The sequence below is a fragment of the Gopherus evgoodei genome, chromosome 1, assembly GCF_007399415.2.
Source record: "Gopherus evgoodei ecotype Sinaloan lineage chromosome 1, rGopEvg1_v1.p, whole genome shotgun sequence".
In the NCBI taxonomy this organism is placed as follows: Eukaryota; Metazoa; Chordata; order Testudines; family Testudinidae; genus Gopherus; species Gopherus evgoodei.
In genome coordinates, this window is record NC_044322.1 from 118,878,635 (window position 1) to 118,903,169 (window position 24,535).

Sequence of the window (24,535 nt, forward strand, 5' to 3'; positions counted from 1 at the left end):
TTCGCGGGGCCAAAGCTTTCGACTCCTCTAACTCCCTGCCAGCTGCCCCCCCTCCCTGCTGCGCAATGGGGTAGACTCCCCCCCCATTAACCACAGACCCGTGATGGACAAGCGGGGGTGGGGGAGCCACGCACACCCGGGCCAGGGACTTTTTTTAGCGCGGGTGAAAGCAGGTTCCTCCCACGCCCGGGAATCACCGAAGGCGCTGAGGGCGGACCCGTGCCAGCAGGGTGGGGGAGGGCTGGGCTGGGCTTCCGCCCTCGAGGATGCACAGGGCGCTCCGCGAGGGGTGCAGGCTCCACCTGCTGCGTCGCAGCGCACGTGGGCTCCGGCGCCCTGACTGGCTAGAGAGTCACTCGGCGCAGTCACTGCCCCCCGCCTGTCATTTGGCTGCGGCGCTCCTCACGCTTGCAGAGCGGCTCTTTCCCCACTGGAGGGCGCAGCTAGCTCCCCCCCTTCCGAGCCCGCGCAGCCAATGAGCTGCAGATAAGCAGGATCGGGCGGCGCGAACTTTTTTTTTTTTTCCCCTGCCCGCTTTCCAGACGGTCACGTGCCTAGGAGTCCTCTCGGCGGTGACGGCTGCGCCGCACGCGACTTCTCAAGGGCGCGCGCCGCTAGAGGGCGCCCTGGGCAGCTGGCGCGAGGCTTGTTGACCGAGCGGCGGTTGGTGGCGCGAGACTCTCTCGCGCCGTGTGTGACGCGTTCACAGGAAGAAGGGGGTGGGCGGGAGGAGCTGGGGACCCCGAGGGCGGCGGGGGGCAGAGTGCGGGCCGGGGCTGCCGGAGAGGAGCGAAGCGGGCGGGAGCGGGAGCGCGATGTGAAGCCCCTACACGGCCCGGCCGGGCAGGCGGCGCCGCCTGGGAATGTGCGTCTGGCGGTCCCGGCGACAGGTGAGCCACGGGGCGGCTGAGCGAGCGGGCCCCTTCCCCGCGCGGTGCTTTCCGGCCCAACGAGCGCCCGGCGCGTGGAGAGGCGGCCGGGCCCGCGGCCTGCTCCCAACTGCCAGTGACTCCGTCAGCGCCTCCCGGCGCGGCCCGCGCCCGCCTGCGGCAGTTGCAGGAGGCGGGTACAGGGCCGAGAAACCGCCCCCTCCCCGCCAGTTACCCGCGCGGGGAGGGGGTCCCGGGGAGGGGCGGGGCGCGCGAGCCGCAACTTGCCCGGGGCCGGTCGTGCTGCTGTTAAACCTGCCTGTCTGGGTCACTGGGCTCCCCCCGCCCCCCACCCGTCCGTGTCACATGGGGCCTCCGCCTCAGACACAACACCGGCCGGGGCAGAGCCGGGGCGGTGCAGCCCGGATCCCCGCACCGTGGCACGGGCCAGACCCCCACCCTCGCTCCGCAACACTCGCACGTCCGGGCACCGAGCGAGAGCGGCGTGCGTCTGTCTGCGGCTTCCCAGCCTGCCTGTCACAGCGATGAGCCTGTGTAAGTGTGGCACAGCTGAAAGGAAGGGGTCTGCCTGTGGGAATACGCGCTCGCCGTGCTTCAGTGCACACTCGGTGTGTGTCCTGACGCCACTCTCCCCCGCTCACCCTGCTGCCTTGTTTTGCTACCGCCTTAGCAGTGAATCGACCCAGGATAGTGAGCAACAGCTGATGAGAAAAAATGCGCATTGTTACTCTTAAATTGGGGATTGTGGGAGTGAAGAGTGGTCAGTGCTGAGTGTCTAGGTTTTTTGACATAAATCGAACACTGCAAGATTTCATCGTTTTTAGTGTTGCTGCCCAGGTCTAAAATACTACCAAATAATGAAAGATAAAGATTCCTTGTGTGTGTTTGTAGGTAAGATACAGATGTTTGTTCTTGAAGCTCTTTTCCTTTCCTTTTTATTTTGTGTGTTGATTTAAGAGCCAGGTCTAATGTGAAAATTCAATTGCATAGTCCAAAAAAGCAGGAGACAATTGATAGTAATTATGCTGTCCAAAATGTGTAGAAAAATAAGCTCACATAGAGATGGTTTAATCACCAGTAGCTGCCAGAGGTCATAGTTAACACTGAACTATTCCAGAGACTAGCCTATTAAGAGTCAAGATAATTAACACACAAATCTAAAATCTCTGCAGACCTCTTCCTTTGCTATCTTGTCTCAAGTGTGTTGTTAGTGGCCCCACATCACATTAGTCTTTTGTCCTATCCCTTTCTTTCACTGGATTATTTGACTGAATCTCTTAACTTGTTAGTGAATAATTCCTCCCTGTCAAACTGGAGGTCATTGGTAGGACAGCATTAGGAAACAAACTCCTTAAAGCCTCTGCCTTGTTCCTGGCTTGTGAATAATTAAAGATTCTTAACTACTTTGCACATGTTTGTTTTTAAGGGGTAGGAATTCAGGTAGCAAAAAATGGTTTAACAAATATTTAGAGTCCTTGTAGTAAAATGTCTGACTTCTTGTGGATAGCACATTTGTCTTCAATGTTATTCAGTAGATCACTATTCCCTGTATTACTGGTCAAATATAGTAGTGATCAGGGCTTTCTGGATGGTGTATTTAATTTTTCCTTCCCATTGACCAATGAAATATAGGTATATTGTGGGGGATAACACTGGCTCTGAGCACTGGGCTTCAGGCTATCTTACTGCTGACTCCCTTGACCTAGAAGGTACTGGTCTAGAGAAGGTTTCAGAGTGATAGCCGTGTTAGTCTTTATCAGCAAAAAGAACGAGGAGTACTTGTGGCATCTTAGAGACTAACAAATTTATTTTGGCATAAGCTTTCGTGGGCTAATACCCACTTCATCGGATGCGTGCAGTGGAAAATACAGTAGGAAGATATATATGCATAGAGAACATGAAAAAATGGGTGTTGCCATACCAACTCTAACAAGTCTAATCAATTAAGGTGGGCTATTATCAGCAAGAGGGGAAAAAAAACATTTGTAGTGATAATCAGGATGGCCCATTTCAAACAGTTGACAAGAAGGTGTGAGTAACAGTAGGGGAAAAATTAGCATGGGGAAATAGTTTTTACTTTGTGTAATGTGCCATCCACTCCCAGTCTTTATTCACGCCTAACTTAATGGTGTCCAGTTTGCAAATTAATTCCAATTCTGCAGTTTCTCGTTGGAGTTCGTTTTTTTAAGTTTTTTTGTTAGAGAATTGCGGCTTTGAGGTCTGTAATTGAGTGACCAGGGAGGTTGAAGTGTTCTCCAACTGGTTTTTGAATGTTATAATTCTTGACATCTGATTTGTGTCCATTTATTCTTTTATGTAGAGGCTGTCCAGTTTGACCAATGTAAATGGCAGAGGGACATTGATGGCATATATCACATTGGTAGATGTGCAGGTGAACGAGCCTCTGATAGTGTGGTTGATGTGATTAGGTCCTATGATGGTGTCCCTTGAATAGATACGTGGACAGAGTTGGCAACAGGCTTTGTTGCAAGATAGGTTCCTGAGTTAGTTTTTTTGGTGTGTGGTTGCTGGTGAGTATTTGCTTCAGGTTGGGGGGCTGTCTGTAAGCGAGGACTGGCCTGTCTCCCAAGATCTGTGAGGGTGAGGGATCGTCCTTCAGGATAGGCTGTAGATCCTTGATGATGCACTGGAGAGGTTTTAATGGGGGGCTGAAGGTGATGGCTAGTGGCATTCTGTTATTTTCTTTGTTCGGCCTGTCCTGGAGTAGATGACTTCTGGGTATTCTTCTGGCTCTGTCAATCTGTTTCTTCACTTCAGCAGGTAGGTATTATAGTTTTAAGAATGCTTGATAGAGATCTTGTAGGCATTTGTCTCTGAGGGACTGGAGCAAATGCGGCAGTATCTTAGTGTCATGTTAGATTTTTCATATGGCTACTGTTTTAGCTACTCTAAGGAATAAATATTAAGAGTTAGGCCAGTAAGTATAAAAATAGGATTTGCAGCAGGTAGAGAAACTTAGTTACCACTATCAGATGGGTAGCTGTGTTAGTCTGGATCTGTAAAAGCAGCAAAGAGTCTTGTGGCATCTTATAGACTTAACAGATGACCCACGAAAGCTCATGCTCCCATATGTCTGTTAGTCTGTAAGGTTCCATAGAACTCTTTGCTGCTTAGTTACCACCGTGAGACAAAAAAAGTTAAATTCACTTGTCCTTGGCAATTAGTGAAAGATAAATGTGCTTGATCCCACTGTACATTTTCCCAATTTAATCTTTGTTAAATAATAATAACTTTACAAAGGAGAATATTTTTCCCTCCTTGAATTAGCCATTGCAAAAAAATTTTTTGATGACAGGTATGTTTTAAGAGTAGTTTTGGGTAGTAGGTGTATAGGGAGGGAACTAAATCTCATAATACTGAAAATTCTTCATTAAAGGAATACTATTGGGACCAGTCTGGTGGTGGTTCTGTGCTCTCCAGGAGGAGCAGCAGAATAAAGGAAAGGGAGCAGAAAAAATGAGAACTGCCATGGAATTATTCAGGGCCTTGAGGGAGAGCAACTTGAATGCAGAAAGAAATGGCCTGAGCACCATGCAAGGAACATGGTTTCTGTGGGACCCTGTGTAAATATATTATATGAGTTGCTCTAGCTTTTTCACTGAAAAAAAATTACTTAGCATTTGCTTCAGAGAGGTAGCCGTGTTAGTCTGGCAGCAAAGAATCCTGTGGCACCTTATAGACTAACAGACGTTTTGGAGCATGAGCTTTCGTGGATGAATACCCACTTTGTCAGATGCATGTAGTGGAAATTTCCAGGGGCAGGTGTATATATATGCAAGCAAGCTAGAGATAATGAGGTTAGTTCAATCAGGGAGGATGGGGCCCTGTTCTAGCAGTTGAAGTGTGAAAACCAAGGGAGGAGAAACTGGTTCTGTAGTTGGCAAGCCATTCACAGTCTTTGTTTAATCCTGAACTGATGGTGTCAAATTTGCAGGTGAACTGAAGCTCAGCAGTTTCTCTTTGAAGTCTGGTCCTGAAGGTTTTTTGCTGCAGGATGGCCACCTTAAGGTCTGCTATAGTGTGGCCAGGGAGGATGAAGTGTTCTCCTACAGGTTTTTGTATATTGCCATTCCTAATATCTGATTTGTGTCCATTGATCCTTTTCCGTAGAGACTGTCCAGTTTGGCCGATGTACATAGCAGAGGGGCATTGCTGGCATATGATGGCGTATATTACATTGGTGGACGTGCAGGTGAATGAACCGGTGATGGTGTGGCTGGTCTAGTTAGGTCCTGTGGTGGTGTCGCTGGTGTAGATATGTGGGCACAGTTGGCATCGAGGTTTATTGCATGGATTGGTTCCTGAGCTAGAGTTCCTATGGTGCGGTGTGCAGTTACTGGTGAGAGTATGTTTCAGGTTGGCAGGTTGTCTGTGGGCAAGGACTGGCCTGTCACTCAAGGCCTGTGAAAGTTTGGGATCATTGTCCAGGATGGGTTGTAGATCCCTGATGATGCGTTGGAGGGGTTTTAGCTGGGGACTGTATGTGATGGCCAGTGGAGTCCTGTTGGTTTCTTTCTTGGGTTTGTCTTGCAGTAGGAGGCTTCTGGGTACACGTCTGGCTCTGTTGATCTGTTTGCTTATTTCCTCGTGTGGGTATTGTAGTTTTGAGAATGCTTGGTGGAGATTTTGTAGGTGTTGGTCTCTGTCTGAGGGGTTAGAGCAGATGCGGTTGTACCTCAGTGCTTGGCTGTAGACAATGGATTGTGTGATGTGCCCGGGATGGAAGCTGGAGGTATGAAGATAGACGTAGTGGTTTGTAGGTTTTCGGTATAGGATGCTGTTAATGTGACGATCACTTATTTGCACCGTGGTGTCTAGGAAGTGGACCTCCCCTGTAGATGGGTCCAGGCTGAGGTTGATGGTGGGGTGGAAGCTGTTGAAATCGTGGTGGAATTTTTCCAGAGTCTCCTTCCCATGGGTCCAGATGATGAACATGTCATCAGTGTAGTGTAGTACTTGTTGTACTTCGTTGTGCTTATCTTTTCTATTTTGGAGAGCAGACAATACTGCAATTGGAAATACTAATATTGTCAGGAATAGAGGATTCTTGTTATGTGCTACCAGCTAAGTTTAAGGATGGTGCATTGGCAATAATGGTATAGAAACCCAAAATAATATAGTGTGTGGGCCTAGGGGAGAACGATCAGGTCTATCCACTTGTCAGCTCCTTCAGAAGAAGGGAATCTACAAGGTAGCGTTAAATTCCGTGGGTTGGGGAGCACATTCACTATAGGCCTCTCTTCTCAAAACTGACTGAAAAGTATCACTGCTTTGGAGTTGCACATTATGGCTGTTCGATCCATCTGAGGGGTATATGAAGCTTGGTATATCAATTGAAGTGCTTCCTGATGAGCTTTCACTTTTTCTGATATCAGAGACAGTCCACAGTCACATTGTGGATCACTGCAAAATTTGACTCTGAGGAGACTAAAAAGTGGTGACTTGTGAAACTTAGGGCTTGTCTGCACTTACAGTTGCCTTGTTGTAGTGCTTAGTGAAGATACTACCTATGCTGATGGAAGAGCTTCTCTTGTTTGGTGTGGATACTCCACCTCCCCAAGTGGTGGTAACTTTGTCTAGAAGCGCTGACCACTGTAGTTATATCAAAATAAGTTTGTAGTGTAGACCAATGCTTACTTTTCATTCTAAAGTTTTGAGTCTCTCACTTGATAGTTTATGTATGCCACAGTCCTTAGACTGTTAGAAACCAGATTGCTTTGTTATAAGAAAAGAGAGCTGACTGCAGTACTTGGGGTTTTGGGTCTTTGCATCGTCACCATGTCTCCTAACCATTGATATCTGGTCAAATCACAACTCCTCTTATCTGGCTTGTCTGAATTTCAGCTTCTTGATGTTTGGAGGATAGGAGATTACAGTAATCCTGGAAATGGGGAAAGTAATAGCAAATTAAAAAATCCTGCATTTGGCACATATTCAAGCATGACCATTCTAGCAGATACAAAGAGACTGCCTTGGATCCCAGAATTTGAGGGTTCCCGTGAGCACATGCTCTCATCCCTCAAGCTTCTACCCAACCTAGGATTGAGGGTATAAACAGCTCCACTGCTCCATAATGGTCCCCAGTTCCTTTCCTTGTATTTCAGCAAATGCAAAAACTTCCCTTCTTTTTAACTTGTTTTTGGTCTTACTGCAACTTGTATTATTAATGGTTTTGTTGGGGGACAAAGGAAAGGAAATTAATTTAGAGCTTCGGATTATGTTGTTGCTGTCAGTGGTGGATCCAGTTTAGAAGAAGATGAAATTTCTCTACAAAATGTTGTTTTTGCACCCACAATTTTCCTTCATCAAGTGGTCATGAATAGTGACTTCTCTTGGCTATGATCTGTGAAGTGTACAAGTCTTTTTCCCATTGATCACAGAAAGACCATCTCTTTTAATGAAAGAGGCTGTGAAATACGGTTTCAAGGAAGTCTCCTGTTAAAGGGGACTGTCCCAGCACTAATGTGGCTCAGAAAATCATAATGACAAAGCTACAGTGGTTTTACGGGCTGAAAGGGTTTGCACAAAAGAAAGGTCATTCTATATATCCTCTTCTAAAGAGCACCAGAGACTCTGGGAGTTGGGAAGGGTGCAACTGGCTTCCTCCTAGTGGCTCTGTGCCAGGAGAGAGAGCTCTGCTAGCTTTTGGGCATGTGGATTGGCCCATGAGGTCAGACTCCCTAGAGCTGGGGTTCTCAAACTGGGGATTGGGACCCCTCGGGGTCACGAGGTTATTACAGGGGGGTCGCGAGCTGTCAGCCTCCACCCTAAGCCCCACCTTGCCACCAGCATTTATAATGGTGTTAAATATATAAAAAAGTGTTTTTAATATATGGGGGGGGGTCACACTCAGAGGCTTGCTATGTGAAAGGGATCCCCAGTACAAAAGTCTGAGAACTCCTGCCCTAGAGCCTGGAAGTCCTGCTTCCTCAGATCTGGGCCACTTGGTACTATCTCTGCATATCAACTGTGGAATTCATTTGCCTAAACCCTTAAAGACTGAACTCTTAGGACTCTACTGGATGGGTTGGCAGAAGAGGTGGACTATCCTTTGCACTGAACCCAGTGATACCAAAATTGTTATTCCATATTAGAAGACTTTGGGAAGAATAAGATATGCAGATGGCAGCACTCCTCATAGCTCCAGGTGATTGTAAGGCCCTCCTTAAAGGTGTGCTGCAAAGTTTGTGCCATTTGGGTGTGATGCATGTTTGTTTGTTTCTGCTGTATTATGTAAAAAGTGGTATGTAAGATTTGTTTTATCTGTGTTTTACAATAGGAATTTGGGTCACGGTGGTTTTCTTGGACTGGAGAGCTGGTAGGACTGACATAAAACATTAGTAAAATCAGATTGAGAGCAGAAGCCATTTTTTTCAGACTATTTAAAGAGATGCTGTTGAGTGGCATTTCTGGAATTGTCCAATTTAAAAACTGCGTCTAATAAAGCAGCCTTTAAATATGATAAGAATGGCCATATTGGTTCAGACCAGTAGTCCATCTAGTTCAGTATCCTGTCTTTTTACAGTGGCCAGTGCCAGATGATTCAAAGAGAATGAACAGAACAAGGCAATTATTGAGTGATTCGTCCTTATCTAGTCCCAGCTTCTGGCAGTCAGGGGCTTCGGGATACCCAGAGCATGGGGTTGCATTCCTGACCATTAGGGATGTAAATATCCGTTAAAAAGGTTAACCATTTAAACAATTAAAATTGTCATTTGGAACAGCTAACCTATTAAAGGGAAAGGGGCCGGGGGCTAATGGTTAATGTCGGGTAACCAGTAAGACTAAAGCTTACTGGTTAACTGTTTAAACCATTTAGTATTTTACATTCTTTACTGACCATTTTGTCTAATACCTATTGATGAACCTATCCATGAACTTGTCTAATTGTGAACCCAGTTATGCTTTTTGGCCTTCACATCATCCCCTGTCAATGAGTTCCCGTTGTGCGTTGTGTGACGAAGTACAGTAAACCCTCATCGGTAGCAACATGTTGGTGCCCTTTTTTCATGTTGCTTTTAAGCGGCTGTTGCTGTTATTGCGAGTGTCATGTGACCAAAGTCCTATGAAGAGTTAAGAGTATTTTGGACGGTGTGAGTCAGCCATGTTGTGGAAGGGAATTGAGGAGTGTGGAGTGGGGGAACCCAAGTTTGGGGGAATGGGAAACTCTGAATTTGGCAGGGGAGCCCCCAGTCGGCAAAATGGCTGATTGAGCCTGGCTGCTGATAGGCTGAGGATGCTCTCACTGGCAGCTTCATGCTCACCCTGGTGAGGGAGGGATGGGTGGCTGGAGGGGGTACCCTGTGCAATGGGAGTGTGTGTGTGTGGGGGGGGGGTGGCTCCTTGCATGGACAGAAAAGTTGGAAGTGGTAAAGGAGACAGGTCAGTGCCCTGAGGAGCGAGGTCCCCTGACCATCCACTGCAAAACAACACAGCCACATCCTGCCATTGGCAACCAAGATGGATGGGACAGGTCAGTGTTGGGAGGGGGGTCTCTGATAACTTCCCACTGCAAAATAGCAAACACCACCCCACATGTTGCTACTTGCAAGCCAGATGCTGAGGAAGGGAGGAGGAAACTTTTCATTTGTGCCTCTGCTGCTCCCCCAACCCCAGCTTCTCCCACCCTGAAAAATTTCTCTCTTCCAGACTCTCTCCTCAAACTCCCTGCTATACATGCTGTCCATGCAGGCTCTGTCAGGCAGAGCAAGTGGATGGGCCTATCTGCCTGGCGTTGAAGGTCCAGGTCAGGACGGGAATGGAAATATGCAGTTTGGGGGTACCCTATATGCCCCCTCAATCTCCACCGCTGGAGATGATGTCACAATGTCACAAATGTTGCTCTTATGCGGTGACTATGTTGCTGTTACCAAGTGGACAATACACAGTAGGCAAAGTGTTCCCAGGTGAAATGTTGCTCTTACAAGTTGTTGATGCAAACAAATGTCTACTGTACTTCTTTGTATTTGTTTTAAACCTGCTGCCTATTAATTTCATTGGGTGACCGCCGGTTCTTGTGTTACGTGAAAGGGTAAATAATTCCTTATTCACTTTCATGATTTTATAGACCTGAATCATATCCCCCCGTCCCTCTTAGGGATCTCTTTTTCTAAGTTGAACAGTCCCAGTCTTTTTAACCTCTTCTCATTTGGAAGCTGTTCCATACCCCATGCCATTTTTGTTGCCCTTCTCTATACCTTTTCCAATTCTAGTATATATATTTTTGAGATGAAGTGACTAGAACTGCACGTGATATTCAAGGTGTGGGCATACTATGTAAGGATATTGTGATTTTTTTTTTGTCATCTTATCTACCCTTTCTTAATGTTTCCTAGTATTCTGTTGGCATTTTTGACTGTGGTTGCACATTGAGCAGATGTTTTCCAAGAACTATCCACGATGACTCTGAAATCTTTCTTGAGTGGTGACAGCTAAGTTAGACCCCATCATTTTGTATGTATAATTGGGATTATTTTTCCGATGTACATTTCTTTGCATTTACCAATATTGAATTTCATCTGCCATTGTTGCCCAGTCACACAGTTTTGTAAGATTCCTTTGTAACTCTTACTTATCTCACTGTTTACCTCTTTTTTCAGATCATGTCTGAGTATGTTGAACAGCACAGGACCCAGTACAGATCCTTGGGTGACTCTATTATTTACCCCTCTCCACTGTGAAAACTGGCCATTTATTCCTACCCTTTGTTCCTGTCTTTTAACCAGGTACTGATCCATGAGAAGACTTTCCCTTTTATCCTGTGACTGTCTGCTTTGCTTAAAAGACTTTGAGGGACCTTGTCAAAGGCTTTCTGGAAGTCCAAGTACACTATATCCTTTCGATCACCCTTGTCCACATTTTTGTTGACACTACTCCACCCAAATAATTGTAATAGATTGGTGAGGCATGATTTCCCTTTTCAAAAGCTGTGTTGACTCTTCCTCAACGTATTGTGTTCATCTGTTTGTCTGATAATTCTGTTCTTTATTATAGTTTTAAACCAGTTTGTCTGATACTGAACTTAGGCTTACTGACCTTTAGTTGCCAGGATCACCTTTTAAAAATAGGTATTATGTTAGCTGTCCTCCAGTTATATGGTACAGAGGCTGATTTAAGCAAGAGGTTGGATGCCGCAATTAGTAGTACCGTCAGAATGTACAAGATTTCTCATCCTACACAACTCTGATGCACACAGATACTTGTTCAACAACAGACCTGTCTATGGCTCCATCAGCAAACACAGTAATAAACTTGGCTTTCTCTATTCATGTGAGACACTTGCATAAGAGACGTTATAATTGCTTGCTGTGACAAATATGACAATTTCCTACAATATCTTTGGGAGATATTACTGTATTAAGTGTATGTATAATTTGTTTGCCAGGGATTTTATGTATTTTCTTGGAGGTGGGGAGGATTCTCTTTTTGATCCAGCAAATGGACAGAATGTTCTGTCTAAGGGGTGACCCCCAGTGCTTATGCAAGACTTGGAAAGATTGACACCTACGAGTTGGAGTTGGGGTGACCTGAGATAAGCTTGTTAGCATGTGCATAGGTTCTTCTAATGTTTTTAATATGTTTGGTCTGTAATCCTTTCATTTTAAGAATAAATCAGTGGTAACTCATAACTTTTTGAAGAGTAGCAAAGCACAACAGCTGTTTAAGTTTGGCTTTCTGGGAATAACACCGTAGAGGCAGGGAACTGTGCAATGACAGTCCAGAAGGGAGAGAGACGTTGGTCTCCTCTCAAGAAGGGTGACAGCTGAGGAACATAGAATGGGTGCCCATGCTGGACCTCAGAGGGGGGGAATGCAGGTGCAGTTGTCATGAACTGTGACATTTGTATATAAAATCTTTCACTTCTTAGGTGTTAACATAGTTTAATCCAAGATTAAGGCCATTTTGGCCTGCAAATTGCAATCTGCAGACAATTTCAAAATCTCAGAAATTGAAATTCTGTTAAGCAACACTGTAGAATTTCTATATCTCCTCATGTTGCATTTTCTGGAGCAATATAGTAATAGGAGTTTCTTGGGGAAGAAATGAAATTTCCTGCTACTGTGTACTTCACATGAGCAGTCATGTACATATAGGGAATTAATTTTAAAGGGTTTTAATACTCATGATTTTTGCAAATTACACACCATTTCACCTTTCTAACACAAAACAATGGATACTCACTCAGCTTTTCATGGTTTCTGGAAAGTGAGTTTTACTATTAACTTCTCATACTCCTTAGCTTATTGTTTTGTGTCACATGCTTTATTCTTCATCGAGGGTCTTCAGTTTTATCTTCTGATTCAGGCTTGTTGGCCTTTTTACTCCAGACTCTCTCTCCCTTCTTTCCCCCTCCCCCAAAAGTGGGGGTTTATGGTCCAGAAACTTTTCAGAGGTTTTTAGTTAGCCAATTCTATGCATGTAATTTTTATACAAATGTGGTTAAAACACTGTAGTAGTCAGGGATTGATCGGATTAAAATTGCCTGACTGGCCCTGACATCAGCAACTGCTTGCAATTGCAAATGACTGTAACGGTATTAGAGGTCATTCCCTCCTAAAATCAGCTCAAACTACTCAAACAGTATCAAGTCATCAAGTTTATAGTTTATTTTGTTATAAAGTAATATTGTCAATCCTAGATCTTCAAATATCGTTGTTGTTGTTGTTGTTTTAAATTCTCTCTCTCTCTCTCTCTCCCCGTTATATGTTGACATGTAGGCTGATTTTAACTCCACTTGCCCCACCCCTCAATGTGTTAGGGTTACTAACTCTCAAAAATGCATTGTAACACAATTTTGTCCCCTGCTGCAGGAGCCCTTGCTAGAAGACACAGCCAAGAATGGGACTACATTGTGCTAGGCCAGGAGTTCTCAGACTTTTGTACTGGTGACCCCTTTCACAGAGCAAGCCTCTGACCCCCCCCCCCCTTGTACATTAAAAACACCTTTTCATATATTTAACACTATTATAAATGCTGGAGGCAAAGTGAGGTTTGGGGTGGAGGCTGACAGCTTGCAACCCCCTATGTAATAACCCCACAGCCCTTTGAGGAGTCCCAACCCCCAGTTTGAGAACCCCTGTGCTAGGCATTGTACAAATGTATAGTAAGAGAGTGTGCTTGCTAGTGATGAGTTTGTGAGGTAGGAGCTGGAACTGAGGCCCATGAAACGCATATAGGGCCACAAAACATCCATTAGATGGACACAATTTTTAATCCTTGCTGAGCTGAATTCAAAGTGGTCAGCTACAGATGAAAAGTTCTTTAGCTCATTAGCAATGTCCTGAGGCATCCAGTCTCCCACAGGTGCTAATGTTACAGCCTCAAGAAGGAGGCATGCATTCTAGAATGATAAATTTATTGTGACCTTTTTCGCGCTTACTCAGGTACAGTCTTCCAGTGTGGACAAACAGGGACAATCTCCCACACAGTGCTCTGTCTTTAACGCCAATATAATAAAGTGCTGCACCTTGTTCTTAAAGGAATAGCTCTCATTAACCAAAAAAAAAAACAAATACTAAAAATGCCACAGTAAAACAAATATTAACTAGGGCTGTCAAGCGATTAAAAAAAATTAATTGTGATTAATCAGGTGATTAAACAATAATTGGAGATATACCAATCTCCTAGAACTGGAAGGGACCTCGAAAGGTCATTGAGTCTAGCCCCCTGCCTTCACTAGCAGGACCAAGTACTGATTTTTGCCCCACATCCCTAAGTGGTCCCCTCAAGGACTGAACTCACAACTCTGGGTTTAGTAGGCCAATGCTCAAACCACTGAGCTCTCTCTCCCCCTAAAAGTGATTAATTGCGTGATTAAATAATAGAATACCATTTATTTAAATATTTTTGGATGTTTTCTACATTTTTAAATATACTGATTTCAATTACAACACAGAATACAAAGTATACAGCGCTTACTTTATATTTATTTTTGCTTACAAAAATATTTGTGCAGTAAAAAACAAAAGAAACAGTATTTTCCAATTCACCTCATACAAGTACAGTAATGCAAGTAGCACTTAGAAATGTAGAATTATGTACAAAAAATAACTGCATTCAGAAACAAAACCATGTAAAACTTTAGAGCCTACAAGTGCATTCAGTCCTACTTGTTCAGCCAGTCACTCGGAGAAACAATTTTGTTTACATTTGCAGGAGATAATGCTGCCAGCTTCTTGTTTACAATGTCACCTGAAAGTGAGAACAGACTTTCGCAAGGCACTTTTGTAGCTGGTGTTGCAAGATATTTACATGCCAGATGCGCTAAAGATTCATATGTCACTTCATCTTCAGCCACCATTCCAGAGGACATGTGTCCATGGTTATGATGGGTTCTGCTCGATAACGATCCAAAGCAGAGCAGACTGATACATGTTCACTTTCATCATCTGAGTCAGATGCCACCAGCAGAGGGTTGATTTTCTTTTTTAATGGTTTGGGTTCTGTAGTTTCCGTATCGGAGTTTTGCTCTTTTTAAGACTTGTGAAAGCATGCTCCATACCTCGTCCCTCTCAGATTTTGGAAGGCACTTAAGAGTCTTAAACCTTGGGCTGAGTGCTATAGTTATCTTTAGAAATATCACATAGGTACTTTCTTTGTGTTTTATCAAATCTGCAGTGAAAGTGTTCTTTAGATGAACAATATGTGCTGGGTTATCATTTGAGACTGCTATAGTATGAAATACATGTCAGAATGTGGGTAAAACAGAGCAGGAAAACATGCTATTCTCTCCCAAGGAATTCAGTCAAAATTTAATTAACGCATTCTTTTTTTAATGAGCGACATCAGCACAGAAGCATGTTCTCTGGAATGGTAGCCGAAGCATGAACGGGGATACGAATGTTTAGCATATCTGGCACGTAAATACTTTGCAGTGCCTGCTACAAAAGTGTCACATGAACGCATGTTCTCACTTTCTGGTGACATTGTAAACAAGAAGTGAGCAGCATTATCTCCTGTAAATGTAAACAAACTTGTTTGTCTTAGTGATTGGCTGAATAAGAAGTAGGACCGAGTGGACTTGTAGATTTTTGTTGTTGTTACATAACTGCACTCAAAAACAAAATAATGTAAAACTTTAAAGCCTGCATTTGTAAGTTGCACCTTCACAATACAGAAATTGCATTATGGATGAGGTGAATTGAAAAACACTACTAGTTTTTATTGTTTTTACAGTGCAAATATTTACAATAAAAATAATATAAAGTGAACATTGTATGCTTTGTATTCTGTGTTGTAATTTAAAACAGTATATTTGTAAATAAATTTCATTTGGTATTTTATTGTTTGTGCAATTAAAACTGATGAATCATGATTGATTTTTTTTTTAGTTAATTATTTGAGTTAAATGTGATTAATCGACAGCCTTAATATTAACACAACACTCAGTTCACTTCTACATACATCATATTGGAGTATAAAATCATACCAACAGTTACTCCAGAGCTAGTCATGAATTTTCTAATGAATCCTTTTTAGTTGGAAATGCCAATTCGTTGAAACTGAAACATTTCCTGGGAACATACTGGTTTCAGTGAAACTTTCGTAGGTCCAGGGTGGAATTTCTGGTCAAAACCAGAGAGAGAGAGAGAGAGCGTGCAACCAACCCAAGATAGCCAACAGCCTGGTGGTTAGAGTTCTCAGCCTATGGGAGACTTTGGGCTGAAGTCCCAGTTCTTCCTGATTCAGACCAGAGACTTGGACCTAGGTCTCCCACATCCCATATGAGTGGGTCAGGGACTATGTTCTTGAATGCTGGTCCAAAGGGCTTGTAGGTGCTAGTAAATTCCAACCTGCCACCCAATGAGCTGCTAACAGCTGGCAAAACCAGGGAGATTACTGATGAACACAGGAAGCTGAATAGCCCTTACCACCTCCTCAGCCGCCTCAGAACCTGCATGCGGCATAATAAAGCAAAAACTTTGCCACCAAACCACGCAACCTGTGGTCCGACGACAGCCGCCCATGACTCCAGTCCTGGGGTCTGATTGGGTCCCTACTTCTATTTAAACCAAGTGCAGGAACAGGAAATTGTCCATGCAATTGGCTTTTCCCTGCTTAGGGCTGCTTCTGCCTGATTCTAATTGCTGGTCCTGCCTCCTGACAGCTGACTCCTGCTTTGCCTTCTGGCCTGTCTGTCTGATCACTTGGTATTTCACCCGGCCTGGCTCTTGTTCCAACCAGTAGCTCAGACTGCCCATGTCCCAGTTATGACAGAGTGTCCTAACCACCAGAGTATAGAGAGTCTATCTCCACATGGAGCTCTTTCCCCTTGTATAACTATTGCATCGTTTGGCCAGCGAGAGAGAGTGACTCTATAGTCATCAGATCAGGCAGAGCACGGAACTAACTGAGCCTCAGTCTCCCACATTGCAGGTAAGTGCCATAATCAGCAGGCTGATGGCTGTTCTGGGGCTAAGGCAGCTCTGTCTTGCCTTTTGTGAAAAACTTATGGCCTCAGTTTCATCCTGATGTACAATGGGAAAACTTTTGAAATTTCAGAGTTCTATGTGGTGGTAAAAACTGTTTCCTGCTCAGTTGTAGTCCTCACACTGACTTACGCATAAATTCTTTCCCCTCAAATGGATAATCAGGAGGGTTTGAACTCACAGCCTTCAGATCTACAGCACATACTCCTACCACTCAAAGGGGAAAGGTAACTGGTTGGCGGAAAGTATAGTGTTATTCTCTCTGTGAGCCGGCTCATACAGTTGCATACAACACGTGCTTTGCCACTGGGTTACACAAGTATTTGAGAGAGAGCAGAGGAGTGCTGAGCATCATAATTCTAGTTTCTATTTGTGGTTTGTGTATCAGCATTTTGTAGTGCTCCTAGTAGTTGTGTTGGTGTCTTTTCACCAAAGGAAGATGTGGTACTTTCTGTCCTGCCTTTGCATTTGATCTCTGAAGAGTCAGAGGACCATTCAGGGGTCAATGGAGCTTCTGGAAGAAGGGGTTATTATAAACCTCAGGAAATTAATCTCCTCTCTGAAATCTGTCCACTCATGATCAGTCTTTAAGCCCTAGAGTCTTCTCCCTCACACCCCACTCCTTCTAGGAGAAGCTTAATAAAGCATTTCTTGTAGCAGCTCAGCTTAGGAAGTCAAATACACATCCAGTCAAGCTGATCTGTGTAATGAGCATCATGTCATCTTTCATGGCTCTGATCCCTTGAACCAGTAAACATGCACCTCCCTTCCTTCACCAAGTTTTCTGGCTCAGTAGATTCTGCATGCAGGGAAAGATTACCTTAGCTCTAGCAGTCCAGTACTGCTGGAGGATGGCCATGTCTACACTTACAGTTTTGCAGCGCTGGTAGTTACAGCTGTGTTCGTACAGCTGTGTAGGGCTAGCGCTGCAGTGTGGCCACACTGACAGCTACCAGCGCTGCAGTGTGGCCACATTTGCAGCATTTGCAGCGCTGTTGGGAGTGGTGCATTGTGGGCAGCTATCCCAGCATTCAAGTGGCTGCAACGTGCTTTTCAAAAGAGGGGGGTGGGGTGGAATGTGACAGGGAGCGTGGAGGAGGCAGACAGAATGGATTTTTGGAGTTGACACTGTTCTCAGCTCCCTGCCTTGCAAGTTCTAAGGACTGGAAGACACACAGTGCCTACCTTCAATCATTTTAAAAGTTCTAACTCCCTTCCCCCACTCCTCTCTCATTCACTAAATGCAAATTATGTACTTCTAAATACCCATCAGACCAGATCAGCAACTGCTCATCACGGACTTCCCCCTGCCGTGTGAGAGTGCTGTTTCTCTCTTCAAGCAAACAGCTGTGAACATTCCAAAGTAATTCCCCTGCCTGCCTCCGCTCGCTCAGCAAACAGGAGCTGTGTTTGTTTTTTAAATAAGCAGTTTGGCTGAACTCCGAGCTCTCCCTTTCTTCCGGTTTGTTGTGGACAGGAATTCTGGGATACCTCCTTATACCCTGGAGGTCAATAAAAGCGCTGGTGGGCGTCCACACTTGCTGACCAGCGCTGGATCCCCAGCGCTGGAATCCCTACACCCGAGGCTCGACCGGGTGTACAGCCAGCGCTGCAACCAGGGAGTTGCAGCGCTGGCCGTGCTTTGCAAGTGTGGCCACATCCTAAGTTGCAGCGCTTTAACCCTCCTCACCAGCGCTGCAACTCTCTAGTGTAGCCATGGCCGAAGCCCAATGAATTTCTCCAGGGAGTGCGTGCCTTTGCTGGATTTTTGGGCAAGCAGTCATCACCAGAGGTGCAAGACTGGATGGGGATACTTTCTCATCCCGGAGATCTTAGTTCCTCATCAAACTCTTTGAGCTGCAAATGGGAAGATCGGTCTTCAGGTTACAAGTGATTAACCCAGCACTGATGTCAAATAAACAAGCAGGGAAACATTAACAAAAGAAGCCCTAATTCTGATAAGCTGGGCAGAACACATCTGATCATTGAAATAGCACTTGCCAAGCCTGTGTTCAGACTTCAAGTGAAGTGGCTGAGTCCTGTCTGCCAGGGAAATTGGAAATGTATCTGAATTTTTCTGATGACAACTGCTCAGTGCTTGCAGATCTGCAGCAACCGGTAATACCAAGCTTCCACTCTTCGGAGTTGCCAGGAAAAGGAGGGCTGTGTGACAGACATCATGTTCCCCGTCTTTTGAGTTCACCTAATGTATACCTCTCTTTGATCACTTGTCCTGATTAAACTAAAAGTAGACAAAATGAGTCTGATTTTGATTGCCCCTGATTGTAGTAGTACTCTGACCTGCCGGCTTTTGATAGGAGATTACCTTCCCATCTCTTGAGTCAAAAGTCTAGCGTGTCACAAGACTTCAGAAAAGTTGTTTTAAAGGGTCAGCTCATGAAATAGAATCACTGGTTTAAGAGACCATATCAAAAAGGTTAGTCTTCACCTTGCTGATTATATAGTAACATTATGCACAAAAAGAACCTACCTAAAATACCTGCCACTAATGTATCTGAGCACAAGATTGCTTATAGCCTTTTACTATTTCATGGGTACGTTGGAGTTTTTTCAGGAAGGTGTTGATTACCATTAGGCCTTTTAGGGGTCTGACATTCACCCTGCAGGCCTCTAAAGGGCACACAGTCTAATAGAAAACCCTTTTATGTTCTCAAGAACCAGGTGATCAGCATAACTTAAAATATCTCTGCTAGACTGCACCATATTCAAGTTTGGAGTCAAAATTTGGTTTTGTTTAACCTCTCCAGGGGTAAGGGCCTATTCCCTAAGAGGCAAAGTCACTTTGTGGGCTGAGAGAATCTCTGAGATGTGATATTTTAGGTAGTGACCTGGCAATCACACCACACCGATAGTCAATATTTCAGAATCTCTATATCAGTGCTTTAGTGAATATGGATTATTTGGACTACGGCTCCTAAAAACACTGCATCCAATATGTTCCCTCTCCTCACCACTCTTTCTATCTCAGCCTATTGAGGGTCTGCCTGGAGGTATTGCTATGCATAGCTCAGATGCCAGTGTTTAGCTGTTCACAGAAAGGGAGATTTTGATCTTAATTTGTAGACTGATTATTCTGAACAAACCTGGGGGTAAATCAATTGTCATTTTAACCAACAGGCACTCCACTGAGCAAAAAGTGACTCCTGTTCTTTTGTTGTTTTTTTACATAAAAGCATCAACAGCCTTTGAAATTAGATATAAATCCACTAGTGTAATTAACCGGTGCCTGATACCAGGAAAATTGAATCTGCATCCCAAAATGCGCTAGGTATCAAATACAAAAAATACATATCACTGACTGGCAATATTGTGCATGGATAGTAGCATTCGTGTTTAAACAGCTTATAAGTGGTCTGCTATATAAGGTGTATGTTGGACAATAAAAGTCTAGTAAATTATTGAAGATACTGAACACTGTAATGCTGTGTTGTAGCTGGAAGAAGAAAATACTATATTTAGTGCAGGACATAGCAGGTGCCCTGAGGACTAATTTTGGTAAGCATCTCACAGCTCCTAAATAAAAGGGTTTTTTACATTTCACTTTTCTGAGGATACAATTTGCAACTTCTACATTTATTTTAGCTTCTGATTATGTGCATAAGTATGTTATTGAAAAAGACAATCTGTGTACAATCACCAAAGTGGAATTGGAGATCCTGCTAAAAAACAAACCAACCAACCCTTTGTTTTTTGTTTCCTAAGCAGAAGCTTCACTATGAGGCGGGGTGGATGGAGGAAACGAGCCAGCAATGACGATGGCTGGGGGATATGGGTATGTTTAAAACCAAAAGGCTTTTTATTGAAAGGATAAATAAATGCAATGTTCTTGACGCTTTTTTTTAATTTTTAAAAAAATACATAATGTGTAAAGGGCTTCAAAACAGACATACATATATTTGCTCCTCCTGAAAGCGACTGTCAGATTAAAAATCATTCCGCAAAACACATGTCCTGACTTTCAGAGATGTTCAGCAAAGCCGTCCAATAAATTGCACTTATTTACTAGTCCATGTTCACTGGATCTTATTTTAACATTCCAAACTTTTGAGCAACTTTCAACAGCCTCCAGTTTAAAAACAAAAGAACAACCTACTGAAAGAATTAATGTTTTCTCTGCTCTTTTCTCTTTTCCCCTTACACCAAAGATGGGCCATTCGATATCTTTTTATCCCTGCAGAGTAGGAATAGGAGCTTTTTAGCCATTGGGGAGATTGTATAATAGTTCCATTTTTGAGAGATTTGAAGTTAGTTTTTCTCTTCATCTAAGTCCTTTATAGTTGGACATGTGACAACGAAGGCACCTAAATTTAGATAAGTGTATATCACACCACCATGTGTCATGTACATGTAGGAAGAAAGAATTCATTAATTAATTATTTCAGGAAAATTCTATGGCCTGTATATACTGGAGGTCAGACTAGATGATCACAAAGGCCCCTTATGGCCTTGGAATCGTTGAAGGTTAATGGGTTTGAGTCTCTATCCTACCCTTAGAGCACATAGGCCATGAATTACCATCCAAACTCACCCTCTGTGGCTTTATTAATTTTCATTTGACTTTATTACTAATTCAAACAATAAGGAAACATAAACCCCAGCCTAAGCTTCCTCCCTGAGCTTGACTTCCCGTAAGGTTTCTCCAGAACTTCCTCTGAACTAGATCGTTCTCCCTTAGAGATCCACTCCCATGTCCTTTACAGCCAGAGTAGAGCCACACCTTCACAGCAGGTCTGCAGACCTGAAGTCATTCTGTGTGGGATTCTAACACCTGCCACCCGGGTGAGTAAATGAAGAGCCTTGCCACGTTGCTAGCATGGTGCAACGGTTTAATCAGCAGGAGTTTGGATTAAATATATTACTCATAGTTTGGAGAAACCACATATGAATTTTGCAGTTCATCCAAAATGAGTTTCAGGAGAGAAAACCAAATTTATACAAACTATTTTCAGGATGGAATATCTGATTGAGTTTTCAGTTTTGTTGAAACTGATCTGTTTTATACCTAACCATCAGAAAGTGAAAATAGTCATTGCTTTGGTTCATGTTTAATCTTCTCTTTTCTTTAAATTCTAGGGAGGATACATGTCTGCAAAGGTCCAGAAACTGGAGGATCAGTTCCAGTCAGATGCAGCTATACAGCATCAGAAGGATGGAACTTCGTCCAGTATCTTTAGTGGAGTTGCCATCTATGTCAATGGCTTTACAGGTGAGGTTTTCATTTTTCTCCTAAACATTAAGTGATTCTCATTTATACTAATGTCTATCTACACTACTGGTGAGATATAAAGGAGCCTTATTGTAAATGACCTGCCCTGGGAAATTTCCACTACATGGATCTGACGAAGTGGGTATTCACCCACGAAAGCTCATGCTCCAAAACGTCTGTTAGTCTATAAGGTGCCACAGGATTCTTTGCAGGCCTTAAATATGTATAGCTGATTAAGAATCTGCAGTGGTATAAATAAAATTTAGATATGATTGTAAAATGTTCCTTGGAACTTTATGGTTAAGGCTCAGGTGGCTTTCTACACAAAATCATTTTCTTCAACTAGTCATAATGTGACAAAAAATATTGTTCCACTTGAAACTTTACAAACTTGGGTCTCAGACTGGAGTTTTTACCTGAATTCGGCAGAATTTGGTCTTACAGTTTGAGTTACCAGAACAGTCTCAATGAAATATTAAGTTGGATGGGTCTTTTCACTCAAGTCAGAGAGTTAAATTTAAAAAACTGAAACTTGATTAGTCGTCTTAGGGCTAATAATTTTGTCTACTTAAGAAAGAAAGATGCTTTAAATTGATATCCATCAGCCATCAAATCAGAATGGCTACTGAAACATTCCATAATGGCATCTGTTTTTATTTTTCAATTCTGAATGTAAGTAATTTTTCACCATTTTAATTATATGTATGGCAATTGTCATTAAGCAAGATGTGGACCACTTGGAGAGAGTCCAGAAGAGGAAGAAAAATGATAAAAGGTTTAGAAACAGGGACTGTGAAGGAGGGTTAAAAAAATAGGCCATATTTCATCTTGAGAAAAGAAGACGGGGGGAATTTTGATAAGTCTTCAAATATGTTAAAGGCTGTTATAAAGATAATTGTATCAGTTGTTCTCCATGTCCACGGAAGGTAGGAAAAGATGTAATCAGTTTAATCTGCAGCAAGGTTAGATATTAGGAAATACTTTCTAACTGTAAGAATAGTTAAGGAGTGGAACAGGTTACAAGGGAGGTTGTGGAATTCCTGTCATTGGAGGTTTTTAAAAGCAGATTAAACAAATATCTGTCATGGATGGTCCAGGTATACTTGGTCCTATCTCAGTGCAGTGAGAGGGACTAGATGACCCTTGAGGTTGTTTCCAGTCCTTTGTTTCTATGATTCTGTGGTAATTGGCAGTAAATGTTTTTCCATCTATCACGTGAATTATTATTGAAATAATAGGGGTCTGAAAATCCAATAAATTTTATATAATGTTTAAAGAGTTTTTAATTCTGCACCCATGATAATCCTAACTTCATTTCCAAACTATTGATCATGGAGTATCCCTGTCACATTATCGGGTAGCAGATACGTGGAGTACGATGATCAAATTTACAATTTGGTGGATGGAGTGGGCTCTTCAGTGCTTCATGGCTGAGACAATGAGGCGTATGAATTGAATACGGAAGGAAAAGAGAGGGAGAGGTGTATGTTGCTTATTCAGATGAAATGGTCTGTGATTAGGTTAGTAAATGTGTTGTGGGGAGTAGGGTTATAAGATTCATCTACAGGATTTAGGCACAGATTTGTCTTGGGTTCCACAAAGAAACCCAGAAGCGTTTTTGAAATCTTTCAGAAGCCACTGTTTCAGGGAGCTATACAGGGGATTATGGGATAGATACCCATTCAACAGTACAACTGCAGTGGTGTTGAGCAGCGGCAAGGCAAAACTGAAACAGACATGAAAACCAAAATAACATGGCTGGCATGGCCATGCTGCACCACTGGCACTTAGTACACTGTGACTGGTTCAATTTTTAGGATAGACAGGGCCAATTAGTTGAAATCTTGTGTGTGTGTGTTTTCTTTAAAACAGTGGCTCTCAATCTTTCCAGACAACTGGACCCCTTTCAGGAGACTGATTTGTCTTACATACTCCCAAGTTACACCTCTATTAAAACCTATTTGTTTACAAAATCAGACCTAAAAATCCAAAAGTGTCACAGCATGCTGTTACTGAAAAAATGCTTACTTTCTCATTTTTACCATACAATTATAAAATAAATAACTGGAATATAAATATTGTACTTTCATTTCAGTGTATAGTATGATGATGATGGGCTATTACTCGTTACCGAGTATGATCCTCTTCCATGGGAATTATGGGTCCTCAGGTGCTAATAAGGCCAATCCTTGAACCACAAGTTCTATTGCAATGAGAGCAGATGTTTTCAGGCTCAGCAGGAGGCTGTTGATGATGACTGGAAGCCAGTCTCTCCTTCCTTCTGCGCCTCTTGTCCTCTTTAACTTGTTGGCGAGCAAGTTTAAAATGCAGAGGACCATCATGTCTGACTTCACTGCATTTTAAGCAGTCCTGGGCAAGTGTCTCCCAAGTTTCAATGCCAATATTACACTTTTTTAGGTTGTCCTTCAGTAAGTCCTTATAACCCTTCCGTTGTCCACCCACATTACGGTACACTTCTTTCAGCTGAGAGAACAGGACCTGTTTTGGAAGGTGACGGTCTGGCATTCGGACAATGTGACCAGTCCAGCGGAATTGCTGATGGATGATCATTGCGTCGATACTGGTGGTCTTTGCCTCTTCCAGGACACTAATATAGATGCGCATGTCTTCCCATTTGATCTTCAGAATCTTACGAAGGCAACGTAGATGGTGCCTCCAAAGGACTTTCATTTGGTGTCTATAGGTTATCCAAGTTTCGGACCCATACAACAGTGTTGGGAGACTAACGGCTTGATAAACAAGAAGCTTGATATCTGTTTGAATGTCGTGATCTTCAAAAACCCTGTGCCGTAAATGAGAAAAAGCTACACTAGCACAGCTCAGGCAATGTTGAATTTCTGCATCAATATCTGCCTTGGATGAAAGATGACTTCCAAGGTAGAGGAAATGATCGACATCCTCCAGTGCAACTCCATTGATTTTGTTAGATGGGGCATGTAATACCTCAT

At 43.3% G+C, this 24,535-nt stretch overlaps 1 protein-coding gene and 1 long non-coding RNA gene across 9 annotated transcripts in view; one reads left to right on the plus strand and one right to left on the minus strand.

Moving 5' to 3' along the window:
- The first annotated feature begins 749 nt into the window (after positions 1-749).
- The window catches only part of REV1 (REV1 DNA directed polymerase), a 107,604-nt gene continuing 83,818 nt past the window's right edge, over positions 750-24,535 (plus strand). For 2 of the 8 annotated variants that reach the window (XM_030570437.1, XM_030570430.1), the window contains exons 1-3: positions 750-890; positions 20,066-20,132; positions 21,434-21,566. In XM_030570437.1, the coding sequence (XP_030426297.1) occupies positions 20,076-20,132; positions 21,434-21,566 (190 nt within the window). In that variant the 5' untranslated portion in view covers positions 750-890; positions 20,066-20,075. Of the gene's footprint in view, positions 891-10,598; positions 10,637-15,405; positions 16,287-20,062; positions 20,133-21,433; positions 21,567-24,535 lie in introns of those variants that run through there. The other 6 variants (XM_030570373.1, XM_030570420.1, XM_030570402.1 and 3 more) reach the window with 5 other exon arrangements.
- LOC115655209 lies at positions 4,053-23,560 on the minus strand. Its single transcript, XR_004001350.1, has 4 exons — positions 23,437-23,560; positions 17,516-17,520; positions 10,577-10,580; positions 4,053-4,063 (listed from the first exon to the last, which is right to left on the minus strand). It is a non-coding gene; the product is annotated as an uncharacterized LOC115655209 (long non-coding RNA).